Raw genomic sequence first — 19700 nt, 5'->3', positions numbered from 1 at the left:
GTCCCAAACGGAGTTTATTCTTTTTTTGAAAAACGGTTCAGTTTTTGAAAATCTTATTACTCAGTTCTTAAACTAATTGATTGTTGCTCTGGTCATTTATAAATTGATTTGATTATAAAGACAAAAAGAGAGTACTCTTCTCTTATTTATCCACAGTGGAGATCTTAATCTCCATAGACACATATTGTCAGTACTCTATAGGTAATTTACATAATTTTAACACTTTAAACGACCAACCTTCTGTACTATTACATTAACCGAACTAAAAGAAACCGGAAAAATCCAAAATTGAAGGGATAGAGTGGTCTCTATCCTCTTCTCTTCCATGGCTCTGTTGACGCGCAGCCACAAAGTGTGATTCTTTTTGGTTTCTAAATATCTTTTCTATCAGTTCTGCTGGTGAGTTGAAAGACAGCTCCTTTGCTTCTCTCTCAATCTGGTTCATTATATTGTCCCGTCCTGCAAAACAAGAATATGTACATATATATTTGATTAGATTATTTGGTTAATTGGGAATTAATGTTTTGGTTTAAGCAGCAAAGATTGAAGAAAAGATCCCTAACCAGCAAGGAAATTTCTCTGGTTATCCCGTGCATTGATTGCGAAGCCTATTAAAATCAGATTCTGGTTTTGGGAAGCCAGAACTGCAACTGGATGACCTGCCGGTGTTATGAAGACATCACCAGGAGATAAGTCAGAGCTTATCTTTTGGTATTGTCGAGTCCCCTCTGGTGGTTCTTCTCTAGGTTCCATTCTTTGACTTGCTAGATGTGGACAAGCCATTTCAAAGCGTCCAGCTCCTTCCACAACTAAAGCAATCATTGTAGCCTTCGAATTATAGTGTGGCACCATTAAAGCTCCCTACGATTTTTTTATAGTTCAATTATTATTGATAAAACCTTCCAATATTTAAGAACTAAAATTAGTATTTCCATAGTAACTATTTTCCTTACTCTTTTGATTTCTGCATAAGAAACAGAGATGTCTACGTCCTGCAATGAGGCTTCAATGAAGTTACCAAATCTATTTGAGTACAAAGGTTGCCGATTGAGAAGATTAAAAGGGCGTTCAGATTCATGGCCTTTCTGCTTCGTTGATGAAATATGTTGGCTTAACGCCTTGAGATGTTCTTGAGAAGCCTTTAGAATCACACCTTGTCTCTGTTGTCCAAATAGTCTGTCTAGCTGATCTCTTGGAGTCTTTATATACACATCATAGACAAGATAATGGAAAACCCAAATTAATATCCAAAAAATAAAAATAAAAATAAAAATAAAAATCATTAGAAGAGGCCTTACGTCAAGAGCAGCTTCAAGAACATCATTGATGAAGACTGTCTAAAATGACTCAGGGTTATCTCCTCCTGCAGCGAAATATTCCTGCAGGATATGTAAAAGGTATTACAATTATAAGATTGTAAAACTAAGAAAATTGGACCGTAAGAGAAAAATGAGTTAATAACTTACCCTGAAATTTCCAGGGGAATTGACAGGTTGCATAAGCTTTACCATATTCAGTTTTTCGTTATTATCACGGTTAATCAAGTATAGAGTTGCCCCTGCAGGAATCCTGATAACATCTCCTTTCTCCAGGTTGTAGGAACGTCTTTCATCCCGCAGCACACAAGTAATAGTCCCTTTACCTGCAAGGAGATTAGTACATTTTTTGTTAAGAAATTAACTATGTATTAAGGGTAAACAATTCATACAGCATGCAGTTAAGAACTCTAACTCACCCCTTAGGACAACAATAATGGATTCTGCATCACAATGGTGTGGGACAACAAAAGTGTTAGGATTTGCTTCCAACGTTGACAAACGATAATTTTCTATACCACGTAGAAGCTCAGACCTATCAGAGAACTTCTCAAGAACACTAATATGACCTTCTTGTGTCTTATGTCGAGACTGTAATCTCTGTGCATGGAAATAGTAAGGGTTATCCCTCTGTTTCTCCATTTCTCTGCTTTTGGTTCCTCTGTCCGAGCCTCTTTCTTCACGTTCTTTCTGTTTTTCCTCAAATTGCCTCTCGCACCTTCCTCGACACTGCGATTTCTGGCGTTCTGGTTGTCTATCGCATAGCTCTTGGCATCTCTCATATTGCACGCGAGGATCCTCACTTTCGCCCTCTCTCTCTTTGATAACTTCCTCTTCACAGCGTTTCTGACATCTCTGTAGCATTCTATCATCAGACTCCTCCCTTCGGCATTGTTCCTGGCAACGCTCAATCTTCCATCGAGGGCTCTTTGGATCTCGGGGTGAGATTTCTTCACCTTCACGCTTTTCCTCTCTATGGTTTTCATATTTCCGTTCACAATGACTTGCACAGGAAATCAACCCTGAAAAGTCTTTCTTAGTTTCATGGCAACGTTCTAAACATCGCTCCTTGTCAGTTTTTGGATACGGAACCTCATAACCAAGAGAAGAAATTCCAAAAGAAAAGAAAAGCAATAATATTGGCAAGAACAAGAAAAAACCAGGCTGTGCTTTGATTGTCATAACTAGGCACCTGGTTAATACAGCTTGAGGGATAATTTAAACAGAAAAACCCACAACCTTATTTATACATAGTGCAGGCGAAGACACTGGCTTCGTGGGTCAACATGCAAGGTGACACGAGTGACAAGATAAGTGTCCTGTTACTGCCATTAACGAGGCGCTACATCCTTTGCTATGCCTCACGTGGTACGGAAAATGAAGGCTTTATAAAATTACAAACATGATAGTATTTCTATTCATGCTTATCTTTCTTTTTGTTTTCCTTCTGGTAGTTCTTTGTACAGACATGTATAATCATTCTTGTAACAATGTAGTTTCTGTTGCAGGTTAATGTAATGTATTATGTATGGGTGTGTGCAGGATGGACATCCAGTCGTACACTTGTTGACTTGCATGCAATACATTACAAAATAGTATAAGATACAAAAGTTTGATTGTTAAATGCGGCGAAGCTTATCTGTACCATCAAGAGAATACAGACATACGCCGGCAGCTGGCGGTTGTCTTCAAGGTTGGAGTTTTCTTGAACAAGATTGCAATTCCAAACAAAGTATAATGTCGTTTAATTTACATGTAAAATTAAAAGGTGTTTCTAATTTGCAAACGAGAACCAACTCTAGAGTCAGGTGATTTTCAATTTTTTGACGGCACTTAGTTGAACGATGCGTCGTACTAAAATGAAAGGGGAAAAAGAAATACTTACTGTAACTGGTGCGCGTCGAAACTTACGGGATCTTCATTTTACTGCCAACAGCAAATGAGTATTTAGAATTGGGGCCCGCGGATGTCGGAGCGTCGCTGTTGGGGCGGAACTGTTATAGCCGTGAGCAAGAGAGAGTCTAGGGATTTGGGAGTTTTTCGTGCGTTATAAAGTTTACGAGTCACTACAATTCCCGTCGATAGCAGACGACAACGTATTATTTTGGCCTTGTTCTCGTGTGTTAGAGCTCATTAGGTTTCACTATTTATACTATTTACAATGATATTCTCGGATATAATTATTTTATATATTATGACATATAATATATATATTTTTTACCAATAAAGTGTTATCTGATTAATCTTTCTATCTCTTGTAGAAGATATAGAAAGTAAGAGGTTTCGAGTTCGAGTCCTCTCCATTGCAAATTGCAAACATGATCGAATAAGTTACTACGTATCATACATGCCAACTCGAATTAATGAATATGAAAATTATATTCTATATGATTAATACTACTTATTCAACAAATTAGATTGATTGATACGGGTTGATTTTCTGTTACGATAAATTGATGAAACAATAGCTGGTCCAATAGCTGCTTCAGCGGCTGCGATAGCTATAACAAAAATTGAAAAAATATTTCCCTTTAGTTGGCGACTATCAAAAAAATCAGAAAATGTTACGAAATTTATATTAATTGCATTCAGTATAAGTTCTTATTTCAGTCTATTAGACTTATCATGTATCAAAAAAAATATATATTTTTTTTTTTATTTTAAAGATCAACATATTGTTTTTTATTATAACTGAAAAATATCAAGTAAATTTTGAGAGTAATACTTAATAAAATTACATTATAAATAAAATGATTATAAATATTAATTTTTAAAAAAATATCGATAATTATTTTGATTAAGTTAATAAATTAATAAAATTTAAATATAGTGTAAATACAAATCAGCTAAAGTTTATATAAAAAGGTTTCAAAACCTGATTGATGAAATTAATCATCAATTAAGACTTTCATAAAAATACGAAATGTTCCAATTTTGTGCTTCTATTTTTAGCAATGCATTAATAATTGTATTGACATTGCATTATATTAATACCATGTTGTGAAATTTCAAAAATAACTATTAATGCATTTATTAATATCTCATTTGAGCTAGATTAATTTGATTCAAAATTTCATCCAGCAGTGTCGTTTAGATAGTATAGATTACAGATACTTTCTCTGTTCTATAACTTTTGTTGTATTTTCTTTTTCCATTTGTCTCAAAATGTTGATCTATTTTTTCTTAAAAGTGAATAACATTTGAAGTCCATTATCTTGTCTTTATTTAATACTAGTGTTAAAATCCGCGTAATGCGACGAACAATATTAAAAAATGAAATAATTTTTTATAATTTCAATACGAACACAATACGAAAAGTAGACGGTTGACACAAACATGACACGTTCAACTCGCTTAATATCATAAGCAGGTTAAGTGAGTCGTGTTGATCCATATATAACTTGTGTAACCCGCTTAATATCATAAATAGGTTGAGTGGATGTGGTGACCTATATACGACTCACTTAACATACTTATAATATTTTTAACTTTTAACCTATTTAACTCAATCATATTTAAAAATAAATTTTCACACGTAAAATGCATAAATTCTTTAAAATTCACAATTAAAGTAAAAAAAGTAATACAACAATAAAATTTAAATAGGTTTTAGTTTGACTATTTATATCTATTACTAAAATTATCTCTTTACTCTTAAATAAACGGATCACTACCCTAACTCGTGCGTCAATCCATGACACAACACGTTTATATTCGTCCATTTATTTCTCGTGTTAGACGAACCGTACTCGCATGTCGTGACCCATTTTGACACCCCTAGTATGACCCGCATCAAAAAATGCACACACACTATTCATGTATTTTTCTACGGTGATAATAATTTGCAAATTTAACTAATTGTATTGAAATAAGAAATTAAGTTTTTTTATATTTATAATTTATTATAAATGATTATTTATTTATTTGAAATATTAATATATTATACTTATTTAGTATAGTGTATCTTAAGGGCATGGATCTCTTACTTTTTTAAAAGTTACCGTAGCACGTGATACAATATTTTTTTAATTTATTTTTTATCCTTTTTTATTAATGAATAATCATAAAAAAAATAAGAATGGACTAAATTGTTATTTCGGAAAAACTTTCGTTACTTATTTTTTTGGATCTAAAAGAAAATTAAAATTAATTTTTCTATACAAATTTATTTTTATAATTTCTTATTTTTCTTCTAATTTTAAGAGAAAATTGTCAAAATTCTTTTCTCTTATATTCTTTTCTTATTTTCAAATAAAGTAATTTTTGCTTATTAATATTAATTTAGTTTTTTTTCCTCCTATATGATATTATCTGAGAATACAAAAATTGCTTTTTTTCCATTATAATCTGCATAATACGTAGGGTAATATTAAAATATGAAATAATATTTTATAACATCATTCAAAATAGTAAAATTATATAATAAAATGATAAATTATATCTGATTGAGATATGATGAAAAGTTACGATTCTAAAATATGTCTTCTTAAGTATCATGCGAAACTTTTTATAAGGTATGCAATAGTAAAAGTCATCTTCTATTTTTTTTTTCCTCCTATATGTATCTTATGTTTATAATTTATTATAAATGATTGTTTATTTGTTTGAAATATTAATATATTACTTATTTAGTGTACTATGTCATAAACGTGTGGATGTCTTACCTTTTTTAAAAATTATCATATCATGTTTCCATGCAACATAGCTCCCGGTATATGAGACTACTCTATACACCAAACTAATCAATCAAGGTTTTTTTTTTTTATTACCAATAAAAATGAAGTGTTTTTTAATTTATTTTTGAGTCATTGAAATAAGAAATTAAGTTTTTTTTATTTTGTGTTTATAATTTATTGTAAATGATTGTTTCTTTATTTAAAATATTAATGTATTACTTATTTAGCGTGTGTCTAAGCGTGTGGATATCTTACCTTTTTAAAAATTATCGTATCTTGTACATTATTGCATCTTATGTCCTGTGTTTATGCAATCTTCCTTCTGGAATATGAGACTACTCTATACACCAAGCTAATCAATTAATTTTTTTTTATTATCAATAAAAATAAGTATTTTTTTAATTTGCTTTTGTCTCATTGAAATAAGAAATTTAGTGTTTTTTATTTTATGTTTATTATAAATAATTATTTATTTATTTGAAATATCAATGTATTACTTATTTAGTGTAGTGTGTTTTAAGCGAGTGAATGTCCTACTTTTTTAAAAATTATCGTATCTCGTACGTTCCATATCTCGTGTCCTGTTTCCGTGCAACTCAGCTCCTGGTATATAAGACTATTCTATACACCAAGCTAATCAACCAAAATTTTTTTTATTACCAATAAAAAATGAAGTATTTTTAAATATTTTTTGTTTCATTGAAATAAGAAATTAAGTTTTTTTTATTTTATGTTTATAATTTATTATTTATTCATTTGAAATATTAATGTATTACTTATTTAGTATAATGTATTCTAAACGTATGTATGTCTTAATTTTTCAAAAATTATCGTATCTCGTACATTATAATTTATATTTTTAAATTGCTTATATATTATTTAATAGTAATGTATTGTTTATTCACACTCTTTTTCAGCATGTGAATTACTTATTAATTATTTTATAAGAAGAAATAAATTTATATTAATATATTAAATGCTAGAGATAGTCCTTTTTATATGGATATTATCTTGATATAGGGATTATCTGAAAATATAAAACAACTGATCTTTTTATAATTTTTACAGTTATACTAAATTGTGTAAATTTTAACATTTGTGATTCTATAATGCAAAATAATGCTAAGTGGCAAACTGTGCTAGTTACACTTGGCTTTCATATAAAGCAAACTACCCTACTTTTATATATTATATAGTTAGGTATAGATTTTTCAATAATGATAATAATTTTGAGAATTTAACTAATTCTATTGGAATAAGAAATTAAGTATTTTTATTTTATATTTATTATTTATTATAAATGATTATTTATTTATTATCGTACATTCTCGTATCTCGTATCATGTATCTATGCAAGCTAACTTTTTATATATAAGACTACCACATATGTCAAGGCAATCATTAAAATGAGAAATTAAATATTTTTTATAATTTGGGTTATATGTATTTTAATTTAATTTTAATTTAAATTAATTATATTTCAAAAATTAAGTATTTTTTATTTTATGTTTTATATTTATTATAAATGATTGTTTATTTATTATTATATTTCGTATGTTTATGTATCTCGTGTCTCGTGTCTGTGCAACCTAACTTATGGTATATAAGACTACACTATACGACAAGGTAATCGATAAAATAAGAAATTAAATATTTTTATTTATTATTTATTATAAATAATTATTTATTTATTGTCATTTATCCCGTATGTTTTGTATTTCGTGTCTCATGTCCATGCAACCTAGTTTCTGATATATAAACTACCCCATACACCAAGATAATCATTAAAATAAAAAATTAAATATTTTTTATTTTATGGCTTGGCTATTTATATTTTAATTAAATTTTAATTGAATTTAATATATTATCTTGATGGGATGTAACTAATAAATACTATCATGATAAAGATAATATCTATAAATATGAAACAACTTATTTACTTACAATTGCTATCATTATACCTTATAATCATGCTAAATAATTGTTGTCCTCTTTATACTTGTCAATTTTAGATGTTTACACTTGGCTTCCATATAATATAAACTGCTCTGCTTTTACATGTATAGATGCTTCTTTGTGAACAAATATAATAATCAAACTATTATATTATTAATTAAAATATTGATATAAACAAAATTAGAATATCCACATCTAATATTTCAAGAAAATTCTATTTAATTAAATATATATTTGATTATAATTTGATTAATTTTAAGAATAATTTGATACGAAGCATTTAATTTCAATGGATATTAAAATAAAAATATATTACAAAAAATTATATTTTACCTATATTAAATAAATTTTTTCTTAATCCGTATGCAATTCAATTTAGGATAAACATTATGGAACTGATGGAATATTAATTAATATGCAACTCAATAAATATCATATTGCACCCTAAAATCAAACCAAGCTAAAAGCTCTAATTCCATCAATTCCTTTATATCTACAAATCTAAAAAGACAAATCGTCCATTTATTCACAGAATATACTTCACCGACAAAACCCTAAACACAAACTTCTTGTAAACTTTATCGTCAACAACGTCTAAACCCTAATTAATACCAGCAAGCTTCTCCAATGTCGTCGAAGCGATCTCGTGTAGTTAGATCATCGAGTCAAGGAGAGATTGGGCTATTCAATCAACTTCAACCTATTGAGTCTCCAGTGGCTTTATTTCAAAGGAAGAACCCCGCCCCAATCACTACTACGTCGTCGGCTTCAAAACCAGTTAAAGAATCTCAACCGACTCATCGCCAATGTATATTCTCGTTGGATACGCCAGAAAACCAGAAGAATGAACTAACATTGTACGCGAACAAGGAATATGGTAAAGGGTTTGGAGAGTTTCTTAAGGCTTGTTCCTTGTGCAAGAAGAAACTCGATGGTGGCCAGAGTCTTTACATGTACGGGTAAGTCTTTTCTTTCCTTTATTTAATTTGATTCAATTTTTCTTTTTCTTTCTTTCTTTATTTTTCCAGGAGATGAATAATGATCTTAACTTTATGCCAATCCGATTTTCACTTGACATTATAATTGCTCCAATAATTATTTCATGGATTTTCAAAATTTTCTTGAATACCAGTTCTTGCTGTTGATCTCAGATTTTAGTGTTTCTGATATGATTTTTCGCTCAATTTAATATTCTTTATTGAAGATAAAATATTTTGCTACCCTTTTGATTATTTTTGCACTAAACATGCTTTCTTTAATTGCACTGATTAGTTACCTAGGTGCTTTTTGCTCAAGGGAATGCCGGGAAGATCGGATGGCTTTGGATGGGTTTGATAAAGAAGTGGCTGAAGAATTATCAAAAAGAGCAGCCAAGTATGCGCCAAGGCTGGGTTTTAAGCTTAATTGACTCAAAGTTCATTTGTTAGTTGCAGAAGTGCATAGCTGATAGCTCTAATGTTTTCCATTCAGGTTGCACTTTAATCAGTATGTAAAAAATAGTAAATTTTTCCTAGCTCACATGTCAATGATCTTGTAAATTTCCACTTTCTGATCATTTTTATGTTTTGGTCTCTTTTAAAAAATAGTACTCAATTTCAATGTTTTTCAGATAAATTTTCTTCTTCTGTTAATATCAGCAGCCAGCAGGCAAGGCAGCATATATATATATATATATATATATATATATATACATACATATATTCAATATTTATCCATCTTTTGCTTGAAAGTACAAGGTTTTGGCTTTGATTTGCATGTGCACAATGATTATATTGCAAATGTGATTTGAAAGTAAAGTGTGGGGAGAATAAAAGAAATAAAGAGATTATTGCCTTTTGCAAAAAATATATTGAACACTCAGAATCCTTCAACTACATGACATAGTGAGTTGTTACTAATTTAAGGAGCAGAGAAGCAAGACCAATCCTTTAGCAGGGTTCTGTACTGCAAAGACAAAAAGAAAGACTCTTGCTTTTGTCTTTCATTCTATTTATTTGGCCAATGTTGCTTTCAACATCCACTAACAAAAGGGTACTGAATACTGATTTTTCGCAGCCAGCCCAGATTTTATCAGTCTATTCATCTAATCCTTATTTAAAGTTTGCATCAGTTAATAATATCAGTAGTCGAAAATTATGGTTATATACCAGTTTTTTTAGTTAGTAAATCACTATGGCCTTGATGAACTGAAACAGAAAGGTAATGTTAAAGGCAGAAGATGAAGTGGAAGTTGCACACATCATGACTTTCTAATATGTCAGATTTTTAGTCTTGTTTTGTGCTTTTCAAGTTTTTATTTTGATCACAAGGATAGACAGATCAAGCATGAGATATCAGAATATGCTTTCTGTTTCGTTTGCAATTAGTATCAATTCCTTAAAGAATTTCTGCAGGACCGCAAAATGTTTACAGATTCAACTAATTCAGAAGCCATCTGATTAATTAAGGCTTAATTGATAAATATAAAAATTAGAAATGTAAGAATTTTTTTTTTTCAAAAAAAAAAAAGACAAGAGTATCAGTTGGTTCATGATAGAAACATCACAGACACATGACAGGAAATTTTGCCTCCAACTGGGGACCATTTCTACAATAAACTAAAGGAAAAGGAGACCTGTTTGGAAAAAGTGTAGGATTGGAGATAATGCAATTAACAGATTCTATTGGTTCATTTTTACTAATTTTCTGCAACATATTATCTACATTCTCTGAGAAATTTTAATTGCTATTGTTGGATGAAGATGGGAATGAATTATTGTATTGATAATGCACACATTGAAATTGAATCGGTTGACATTAAATAATGAATACCTGTTTATGGAAAACTTGGGTGGTCTGTGGTCATAATCCCGTAGAGATAGTTCACTGATAGACCCGGTTATAATCCCGTAGAGGTAGTTCACTGATAGACGGGATAAGTAATTCGATTCATTCACGTCCAAATCATAATATATGGAATCCATATTATGTAAGGAGACATTGCTTTTGCTAATTCAAATTCGTCTATTTCCGGGTCAGTTAAAAAGAGCATATTTTTAGGTAGAAATTGCTTTTTTTTTTTTTTTTTTTTTTCATTGTCTAGTTATCTTCTGAACAAGTGATACAGAATAAGTATTTTCCAGTCACAGAAGATCCATTGTCTTCTAACTTGAACAAAGAATATGCATTACTTTAAAGCCAACATGATCCAATCAGCAACAGTGCTTTTTTTTTTTTTTTTTTTTGAGGAAAATCCAATCAGCAGCAGTTGATTTTGAAGTTGACACAGCAGTTCAACTTTAACTAATTCATGTGCCTCCACCGATATGCCTATCGCATTCACCCTATCTAATCTAAGTTAATATATATTAATACTTACTTTTAATTTTCTTGAAAAAAGTAGGTGCCTAAATTGGCAGCTTTGGACATAAAATATTACTCATAAGGCACTAACTTCCTGTTTTTCCTTCTCGTGGACTAAATTTTAACAGCTGTATAGGCAGAACCTTTCAAATGTCACAGTAGGCAGATTAACAAAAGAGATGGTGGATAAGCTCGTGATATAGAGGAAACACTTAAAAAGAGGAGTCTATAAATCATGGCTCCCAATAAGCCAGCAAAAGCAGTAAAACTGTCTTATGCTTTTCTAGTTTGTTATTCAAACCACAGTAAAAGAAGAAAAGAAAAACAATGATGAAGCTGCAGATTATCAAAACAACCTTTTTCAGTAAAATCATCAGCAACAACACAAAGAGCAAAGAGGCATTCTGGAATCTAACATAAATTTCAATACTATATAATTCTTTCCATTTTCTTTTTCTTTTTCTCTCACTTTAGTAATCAATATCCATCCAATCTTTACTTGGCTTCTCATTTAAAACAAAAAGTAAGTTCTCAAATGATTGCATTGACCATCATCTTTCATCTTCTTTCAGTCATCAAAAAACAAAAACGCCGTCCTAAACTAAGAAAAAATTGAATAAATTAATCTCTGGACACCCACTTGGCAATTCCTGACGGGGTAAGTTCATCCTGCAAAACAAGAAAAAGTTTGTTCATTATCACTAGGTTATCTTTAACATGAGCAAAATAAAGATAGATAAAGAAGGATATAGTACCTAATCACATTTTATGCCTGTGAAATGCAGTGCAAAAACTGCCAAAAAGTAGGGTGTTTGTTAATCAGGTTAGCGAATCATGTGACTGAACAGAAACTGGTTGTTAGTGGCTAACTACGTTTGATGATCCAAGTTACAATGATTTGATGATGTGTGGAGTTAATTAGCTACAAAAATTTACACCTGAAAAAAAATAAAGAAAGAAAAATGGAGATAAGTTAAAAGAAAGAAACAAACATGTACAGCAAAACCAAGAAAAGTTAAAGAGAGGAGAAAACTATACCTTTTTCGGTTAGTGGGCAACGGAATGTCTCTATCACCCTTCAAGGAAAAATTTTCTTCAAAGTTATTCCCACCTGCAAATGAGACCAAATTCAACATTAGAATAGGAACAAAGCAAAAGATTTTCTCAAGAAAACTTGTGAAGAGAAAGAGGGTGTCTATGACCGACTCTTATGCATAAAATATTTCAATAAATTCCCAATTCAGGTTCTGTTTTTTCAGTTACATTTTCATTTAGATTCACATAATCCATGAGGTAAATTACCAAAAGCAGCAATATTCAGTTTCTTGTGAGATACACCATTGATATCTCCTTAATGCTTAAAATGAAATCTAAATTCTAATTCTACTAGAGGACCACCAAATTGGACCCTAGCATGCTAATCCATTTTGGTACCATCCATTTATCAACAGGAGAAAAGACAGTGAAAAGGGGAAAACATTTTAAAAACGAAAAGGTCAATAAGAGTTTACCCTTGATTGAAGAGTTATGCTAGGAACTCACAGGTATTGTTTGAAAATGTTTTGATGACTTGGTTATAGCCCACAGAAGTCACTCGATGATGCAAAAGAGGAATAAATGCATACTACAGTTTCAGATCATTCCTCTGTGTGCTGTTTCTTGAAAAAGATTATGGAGGTGCATGTAAAGCATCTAAAAGCCTAACTACTTGGTTCACACAACAAAAATGCCAATTTTTGTATATGCAGGAGCGAGTTTGAGTGCATGATTACATATGCCTGTCCTGCAATCATATGCAGATATATCAGAGAAAAAGAGAAAGAGGAAGCATACCTGCACTGCCTCATTGCCATCTCCTCATCCATCAGAAAAAGTTTAGCTCTGTGTAACCATGTGAGTATGGCAAGAGCTCCTCGACCTCAATCCTGGAACTGGAGTAACTCACACTTTTCTTTAATCGGCCCTGGCTAGACTCAACCTCTGCCCAAAATATGCCGTACACTGGCCTATGATCAGAGAACCTAGATTCTCCACGTACATAAGATAATTGCTGGAGGCCTTCTCCATGCCATAAAATTCTATCGCACCTTCACATAAAATTGGTCGATCAGCATGACAAATGATTAAGAATTAATAATAGTGCTCACATATTACCATTTTTAGTCCTATATTGATTGTTTCTTTTGCATGGAGAATATGTCCTACTTTTTCTTTTTTGCATAATTCCTAATACATTATGGTAATGTAGATGTTCTTACCAAGCTGGAGTGCGACGCTTCTCCTTTGGGTGCATGTCATCTCCTGCATATCTGTCTGAATTAGTGGAATATTTGTATGTAGGTGGGAAATAAATCTTTCCTTCATTCCAGCCTACAAAAACCCGACCTCTTCTCTGTTCTATTCGTAACTGTAAGAAAACAATCATCAAATCAGATGGAAGCTTATTTATAAGTGATAAAAAGATTTTATATGTTCCTGAAACAGAAAGAGAACTGAGAGTAGAGCTCAGAGAGAGGGTACGTAAACATGCCTGGTCATTCTGCAACAATGCCCTCCAGTTTTGCATCTCAACCAGTGCCTTAGCAGATCGATAAGAGAGGGCGATGCGATAATTCAAATCCCCAAGCCAAATAATTCGACTACATCAACATAAACCAAATTAGATACAGAAAAAGTAAAGGGAAGAAGACTTGTTGGGGGGGAGGGAATTACATAGATAAATAGAGTGTGAACCAGAACCACATGAATGTTGATTTAGAAAATTCATACAGATATTTACCAAACAAACATAACATTACAAAAAGCACAACTTGGCACTTCAAATGCATTAGAAATTATAATTAAATCAACTCAATTCTCATGTAAAGGGAGATTATTTTCCTTTCATATCCTTAAATCATCAAATCTTCTCCTTTATGTAAACACTTATCCAAAATTTTCCAGTTGCATGTAGTAAGAATAAGTTTCTTTAATAGTTAACAAGAGAGGGCATTACTCATGCTGAAGAATTGTTTCTGGGGATTTCTCATCGGCCGCACTGTTAACACGCGGAAACCTTGTCTTCTTAAGAATCTCCATGACATCGGCATTCCTTCTTAGCTCGTCACCTTCTTTTTGTCCAGAGGTTAGATGACTACAGATGAAGCAAAAGGTCGTTTCATGCAAGGACATGCTAACTGAAATAGATCCCTGCAATACCCAGCAGAAGAATGCTTCTTGATATGTATGACTTGAAAAGCCAAGTAATAAAGAAAATATGAGAAAGTACACGTTTCACTTGAACAATACCTTATTTCCAAGATAACCCATCAATCCTCTGCCAACGCAAGAAACTTTCATGTTTCTAACATGATCTCTCAATTCACTCCGGACCCATATTGTGAGGAATATGCCAACCATTTGTTTACTTGCCACAAGACAGTACCTTGAATATCCTGGCCTCCTATATCCATCTTCCATAGATGTAGATCCACTATATGAACCACCATAGGACATTGGTGAGTACAATACAGTACTTGGTGAATCCCCCGGCCCATTATCATCATCTGATGAACCCCATCTGGAGTAATCACTAGGCCTGGAGTAATCACTTGGCCTTGAAAAATCACTAGGTCTGTGACCCCATCTATAACTGGGATCATAGTCACTTGGCCTGTGACCAAATATAACCCTGTCACAAACGCTAAACCGCCGATCTAGTCGTGGTTGTGGAATTGAAGGGTCATTCTCCATTCTCCAACTGTGAGTTGTTTGGAACGACCGGCGATGAAAGAAAGATGAGTTCTTCTGCCTAGACGATCCCTCGAAATCTGCATCCATTTCTACAATTGGTTCAGGGATTGGAGAAGGTGTATAACACCCACCACTTCCACTAGCTCCAGGAAGATTGTTTAGAGTCTTTCTAATGAGGGCCAACCATTTTTTGGCAGGGCCATTGTCTTCTGCACCAAGAACATTACCAGCATTCAAAGGAACTATCTCTTGAAATCTGAAATACAAATGAAGTAACACATTTTTCCATTACTAAATAATTAGAGAGCTTATTAACAAAAGATGAAAAGATTACAACAACAGGATCATACCCAAGAACATATATGTCTGCAGGAGGTGAGGCATGAAGCCAGTCATCAAGACTCAAATTACTTGGTGGGGATCTTCCTGCCACATTCCATGTAGCTACAAAAATGCTGCCCCAAATTGCAAACAGAAAAGCCATCAGTACTTACACATCATTAAAAAAATGCTAGGAAAAGAAAATTAACGACAAAGCACCTGTAGTTCTGCACATCTATGATTCGAGGGTGATCAAGATTCATTCTCCCTCGCCGGACCTGCTCTGGATTCTTGGTAAGTTTCTCTGCATCAAAGTTGAGGAAAATATTAGGAGTTTACATATTGAAGGGAATTGAAACATAAATCGAGGGATATTCACCAAAAGTAGCTCTTAAGTTTTATTGATACTCTACCTGTTTTGCTTTTCTTGATGGTGCACGGCTCCCTCTCAGAGAAGCTAGTCCTGTATTCCACTTCACCACCTGAAGAAAGAGAATCAATACTCAACATCAATCTTATTTTCGTCATGAAGGGCTAAAACAGTAGGAATTTGTAGAAACTCAATTTCTATCAGCAACAAGGAGAGAGTTGGCATTAGCAAATTTGTTAGACGAGGAAAAAAAAAATCCTTTTAGTTCTTAAGGAACTGTGGGAATAAAGAAACAAGAGATACGAAAAATCTTATTTCTTTTACTGATTGGATGCCTGCAGTTGCTAGTTCTACTATTGGCAAAGGAAAAGAAAGTGTGATTGATTCTTGAGAATCACAAGATCGTTAAACACAAAGTTCCAAAGCATATTCCTCTTTCTTTTCCCAATTTTCTCAGCAAAAACCAGAAATTTATAAATTGTACAGTAACCCACTAATAGAAGGAAGCAAAGTTTGATTCTTTGATTCTATCAATCCCAAAAAGAAAATGCCAACCTCCATAAACATCATCCGCTTGAAATTCCTCAGTTTTACTCCTGATATTGAACCACTTCCTGACCATTTTTTTCGACCATGAGAGCTTCACCATACAAAAACAGAAAACAAAAAATAATTAACATCGTCCAAGAACCATTATAATTGCTCAATTAAACAAAAGGAAACAAATTCCATTGGTTTACAGACGCAAATAAAGTGAAAAAAAACCTTGCTTTTCTTGGAGTTCCCATCTCTCATTTTTCACCACTACTTCATATAGCACTTCTTCAACTTTCTGCTACCCCAACAAATTATTGGGTTCCGTTTAATATCCTCAAAAATATCAGAACTCGACACCAGGAATTTGTCTCCTCCAGTTTTAGTTTTCTTGCTACAATAAGCTTTGATACAAGAGGCCAATAAGCACAGCTCTGTACTGTCTATAAACTCCAAAAAAACTCCCAATGCTACCAAAATAAAAACTGGAAAACGACCAAACGGACCAATTAACAATTGGGTATCTTGCTTTCGGCTAAAAACTCTGAACTAAGCAAATAATTAACCAAATAGACCAAAGAACCAATTGGTTTTCTCTTGGTTTACTCTTCTAGTGCTTATTATGCTTATGAAACACCAAGGAAGAGCAAAGAAGCAAAAACCTAGAAAATATGAGAGTGCAATTAGTCAAGAGAGACAAATGCTTTAATGCGTGGAAGTGAGATGAGATTCTTGAAGTAGAACAAGACAATGTAGCAGACATAGAGAGAGAGAGATAAAGGAAGCAAGTTTTAGACAAAGAAACTACAGAGAGGGAAAGCTTATAACCTTCTCTCTCTCTCTCTCTCTCTCTCTCTCTCTCTGTGCTACTCTTTCTCTCTCTATGTCCCCTCTTTGAAACAAAGAGCCTCGTTCTCAGTGAACAGCAAAGTATCGAATTTGAACAGAATAAAGTGCAGCAACAGAACAAGAGAAGAAGAGAGAGAAAGAAAGAGAGACATAAGACTCAGTCTCAAGGGCTGGCTTTTCTTTTCTTTCTTTTTCTCATTTTCCAATTATTTTTTCCTTTTATTTTATTTTTTTATTTCTTAGTACCCTTCTTCAAAGTTCAAATCTCAAGGCAGGCCCAGCATGCTTAGGGCAAAACGGGCAGGTCGTTTTGTTCTATAACCTTAACATAAAACGACAATGGTCAACTAAGCAGAGCCTGCCCTGGGTAAACAAATAATGATCTACAGTGTCATGTAGCTGTGCCCTTCCCCTTCTCTTCCCACTCGTACCCATTCTGGTCTTTCCATCAAAGTGAAAAAGCAGTTAAAGAAGGAAAAAGATAAAGGGAATGTATGTGTAGTACTGCTATATCTTGTTTCTGCTTCCATCTGTCTCTTTCTCTTTTTAAATTTTTATTGATTATAATTTTTTTTTTTTTCTTTTTGGGTTTTTGTGTTTCTTCTTTTATTAGGCAAGGAATGTTTTTGGAGATGGAGAGGGCTATTGTGTAATTGAGTATTGACAAAGGGATTCTTCTTAGTTCTTCCATATAGGCTTTTTGAAAATTTTGGCTCTTTTTTTCAGCTCATTATTTTTATAATTATGCTTTTGTTTTTGGAGCATTGTGTAGATTTTGATTGCATGGGAGATTGGTAGCTCTTGGCGTGTCAAAGGAATGTTGTTAACCAATTTGGAGGGTTCTTTTGGCTCAGCCTATAAATTGTCCTTCAAAATAAGGGCATTTGTCCCAATTTTAAGGTCTTTCTGTTTTTTCATTTCCATTGCTTTGCTCCTTAAAAATCTACCATCCATTTGAGGTCCCTTGCTTTGTGCTTATTGTGATTTTCTGCTCTATAGGGAGCCTCCTAAATCCTTCCCCATAGAAATAATGCTATGTAGTTAATTTCTTGTTGTAGATAAAATTTACATTATGCTTTCAAATTTATATTATGATAATTTTATTTCAAATATAAATATTTGAACTCAATTATGAATCCTATATTAAAAATTCAATATGAATATTATGAAAAGGATAAATATTTAAGTTAAGTAAAAATCCTAATATTTTTTTATAAAAAAGCATAAATAATTTTTTTTAGTAAGGAAGGAGGGCAAAAAGAATAAATAATTTTAACTTAATTATGAATAGTTGAACTTAATTAGGAAGAGAAAATATTTTTATACAGTGAAGTAAAAATATAATTATTAATTTATTATTATCACATTTTTAACTTAATTATAAATATTTTTGAACTCAATTAAGAATTCCAATATCAACAAAGATAAATATTTTAATTTAATTAAAAATCTAATATCTTAGCAAAACAAAAAATAAATTAACTCAATAATTGTGAATTCTAATATTAAAAATTTCAATTAGTAATTTAATAATTATAAGTATCTGATATCTGAACTAAACATAAAACAAAAAAAAACGTGATAAAAATTTTAAAAAGTTTTTTGAATTAGGAAAGACTCATTTCATAACTAAAAACACAAACAAAGTAACAATTTTTTTTCCGCCTAAATTATTGAGCTAAATTTGGAAGCGCCCCGCCGCCCATGCCTGTGCCTCCGCCTTTATGAGCGGCTCCGCCGCAGATAGTCAACTCTAGATTGAAAAACATAATTAAACAAATAAAAGAAAAGGGTTTCAAATTTTAATTGACTAGTCTTATAGCTACTTAGTGGGTTTCTTTTACATATGGCATGTTGCTAATCTCATGATTGTTGGGCCTTAGACATTGATTAGAATAAAAGAATTATATTAATTAAGCCTGACGGCTAGGCCATGCCTAGTTGTGGTATTGTAAGGCACAAATTGAAATTGGAAAGTCCTTTTTTTGATCACTAAACCCTAATCAAAGTCTAGTTTTTGTTTTGTTATTATTGCAATTTGGTCCCAATTAGGAGTATAAGCCGTATAAAAGTTGTTTTTGCTAGCAAAAATAAAACACACCCAGGTGTCCCATGACATGGTGTCTAGATTTGCTTTATTCCTCAGAAAGAAACCTCACTTAGAGCTCAACTTGCAGTGGATGGATACTGATAATATCCAATGTCACATCCCATTAATTTTACTCTAAAAACTTCTAATTTCATAAATTTTACCCTGTAATTTGATCCATTTTTAATATTAAATTATTAAAATTTTAATCATTGAATTCTCATGTTACGGGATAGATGCCTGTATAAAAAAATATATGTTAGAAATTTTGTTTATGTGAAAAGAATATTCTACTAGTGATATATTTGGAATTTGTCTTTCAGAGTAATGTATGTGATGATGCTTATATAATTAGGATTGTTGGACAAACTGTTAACTGTTACGATAACTAATGACTGTTTTAGTAGCGTTTAATTATTAGCTGTTTAAATAGTTTTTATAAGATGCTAAAAAATTAAACGTTACACGGATTAACTTTTTATAAAACACTACATTAACCTGTAAAAACTAATTCA

General features: G+C 31.9%; 4 protein-coding genes across 4 annotated transcripts; 1 reads left to right on the top strand and 3 right to left on the bottom strand.

The window, feature by feature from the left end:
• Positions 1–107: 107 nt before the first annotated feature.
• LOC105632018 (vicilin-like antimicrobial peptides 2-3) lies at positions 108–2546 on the bottom strand. Its single transcript, XM_089724513.1, has 6 exons — positions 1736–2546; positions 1467–1642; positions 1299–1379; positions 954–1199; positions 564–861; positions 108–459 (listed from the first exon to the last, which is right to left on the bottom strand). Exons 1-3 carry the CDS (start codon positions 2496–2498, stop codon positions 1338–1340), a joined length of 981 nt encoding a protein of 326 aa, XP_089580639.1. The 5' UTR covers positions 2499–2546; the 3' UTR covers positions 108–459; positions 564–861; positions 954–1199; positions 1299–1337.
• Positions 263–852, bottom strand: LOC149495121 (vicilin Jug r 2.0101-like). Its single transcript, XM_089724501.1, has 2 exons — positions 564–852; positions 263–459 (listed from the first exon to the last, which is right to left on the bottom strand). Exons 1-2 carry the CDS (start codon positions 850–852, stop codon positions 263–265), a joined length of 486 nt encoding a protein of 161 aa, XP_089580627.1.
• Positions 2547–8405: 5859 nt separating the features above from the next.
• LOC110009277 (hypothetical protein) lies at positions 8406–9562 on the top strand. The gene is made up of 2 exons (XM_020678573.3): positions 8406–8907; positions 9221–9562. The coding sequence occupies exons 1-2, from the start codon at positions 8576–8578 to the stop codon at positions 9354–9356; spliced, it is 468 nt and encodes a 155-aa protein (XP_020534232.1). The 5' UTR covers positions 8406–8575; the 3' UTR covers positions 9357–9562.
• Positions 9563–11633: 2071 nt separating this feature from the next.
• On the bottom strand, positions 11634–17268 carry CVL1 (CVP2 like 1). The gene is made up of 13 exons (XM_089724223.1): positions 16479–17268; positions 16269–16353; positions 15757–15825; positions 15563–15647; positions 15373–15477; positions 14579–15278; positions 14286–14479; positions 13821–13929; positions 13549–13697; positions 13124–13377; positions 12329–12401; positions 12046–12228; positions 11634–11959 (listed from the first exon to the last, which is right to left on the bottom strand). Exons 1-10 carry the CDS (start codon positions 16506–16508, stop codon positions 13155–13157), a joined length of 1749 nt encoding a protein of 582 aa, XP_089580349.1. The 5' UTR covers positions 16509–17268; the 3' UTR covers positions 11634–11959; positions 12046–12228; positions 12329–12401; positions 13124–13154.
• Positions 17269–19700: the final 2432 nt, after the last annotated feature.

Source organism: Jatropha curcas, chromosome 7, assembly GCF_041381405.1.
Source record: "Jatropha curcas cultivar XTBG-Jc1 chromosome 7, XTBG_Jcur_1.0, whole genome shotgun sequence".
Taxonomy (NCBI): domain Eukaryota; kingdom Viridiplantae; phylum Streptophyta; class Magnoliopsida; order Malpighiales; family Euphorbiaceae; genus Jatropha; species Jatropha curcas.
The sequence above is the reverse complement of the archived record's forward strand: the minus strand, read 5'-3'. Positions and strand labels throughout refer to the sequence as shown.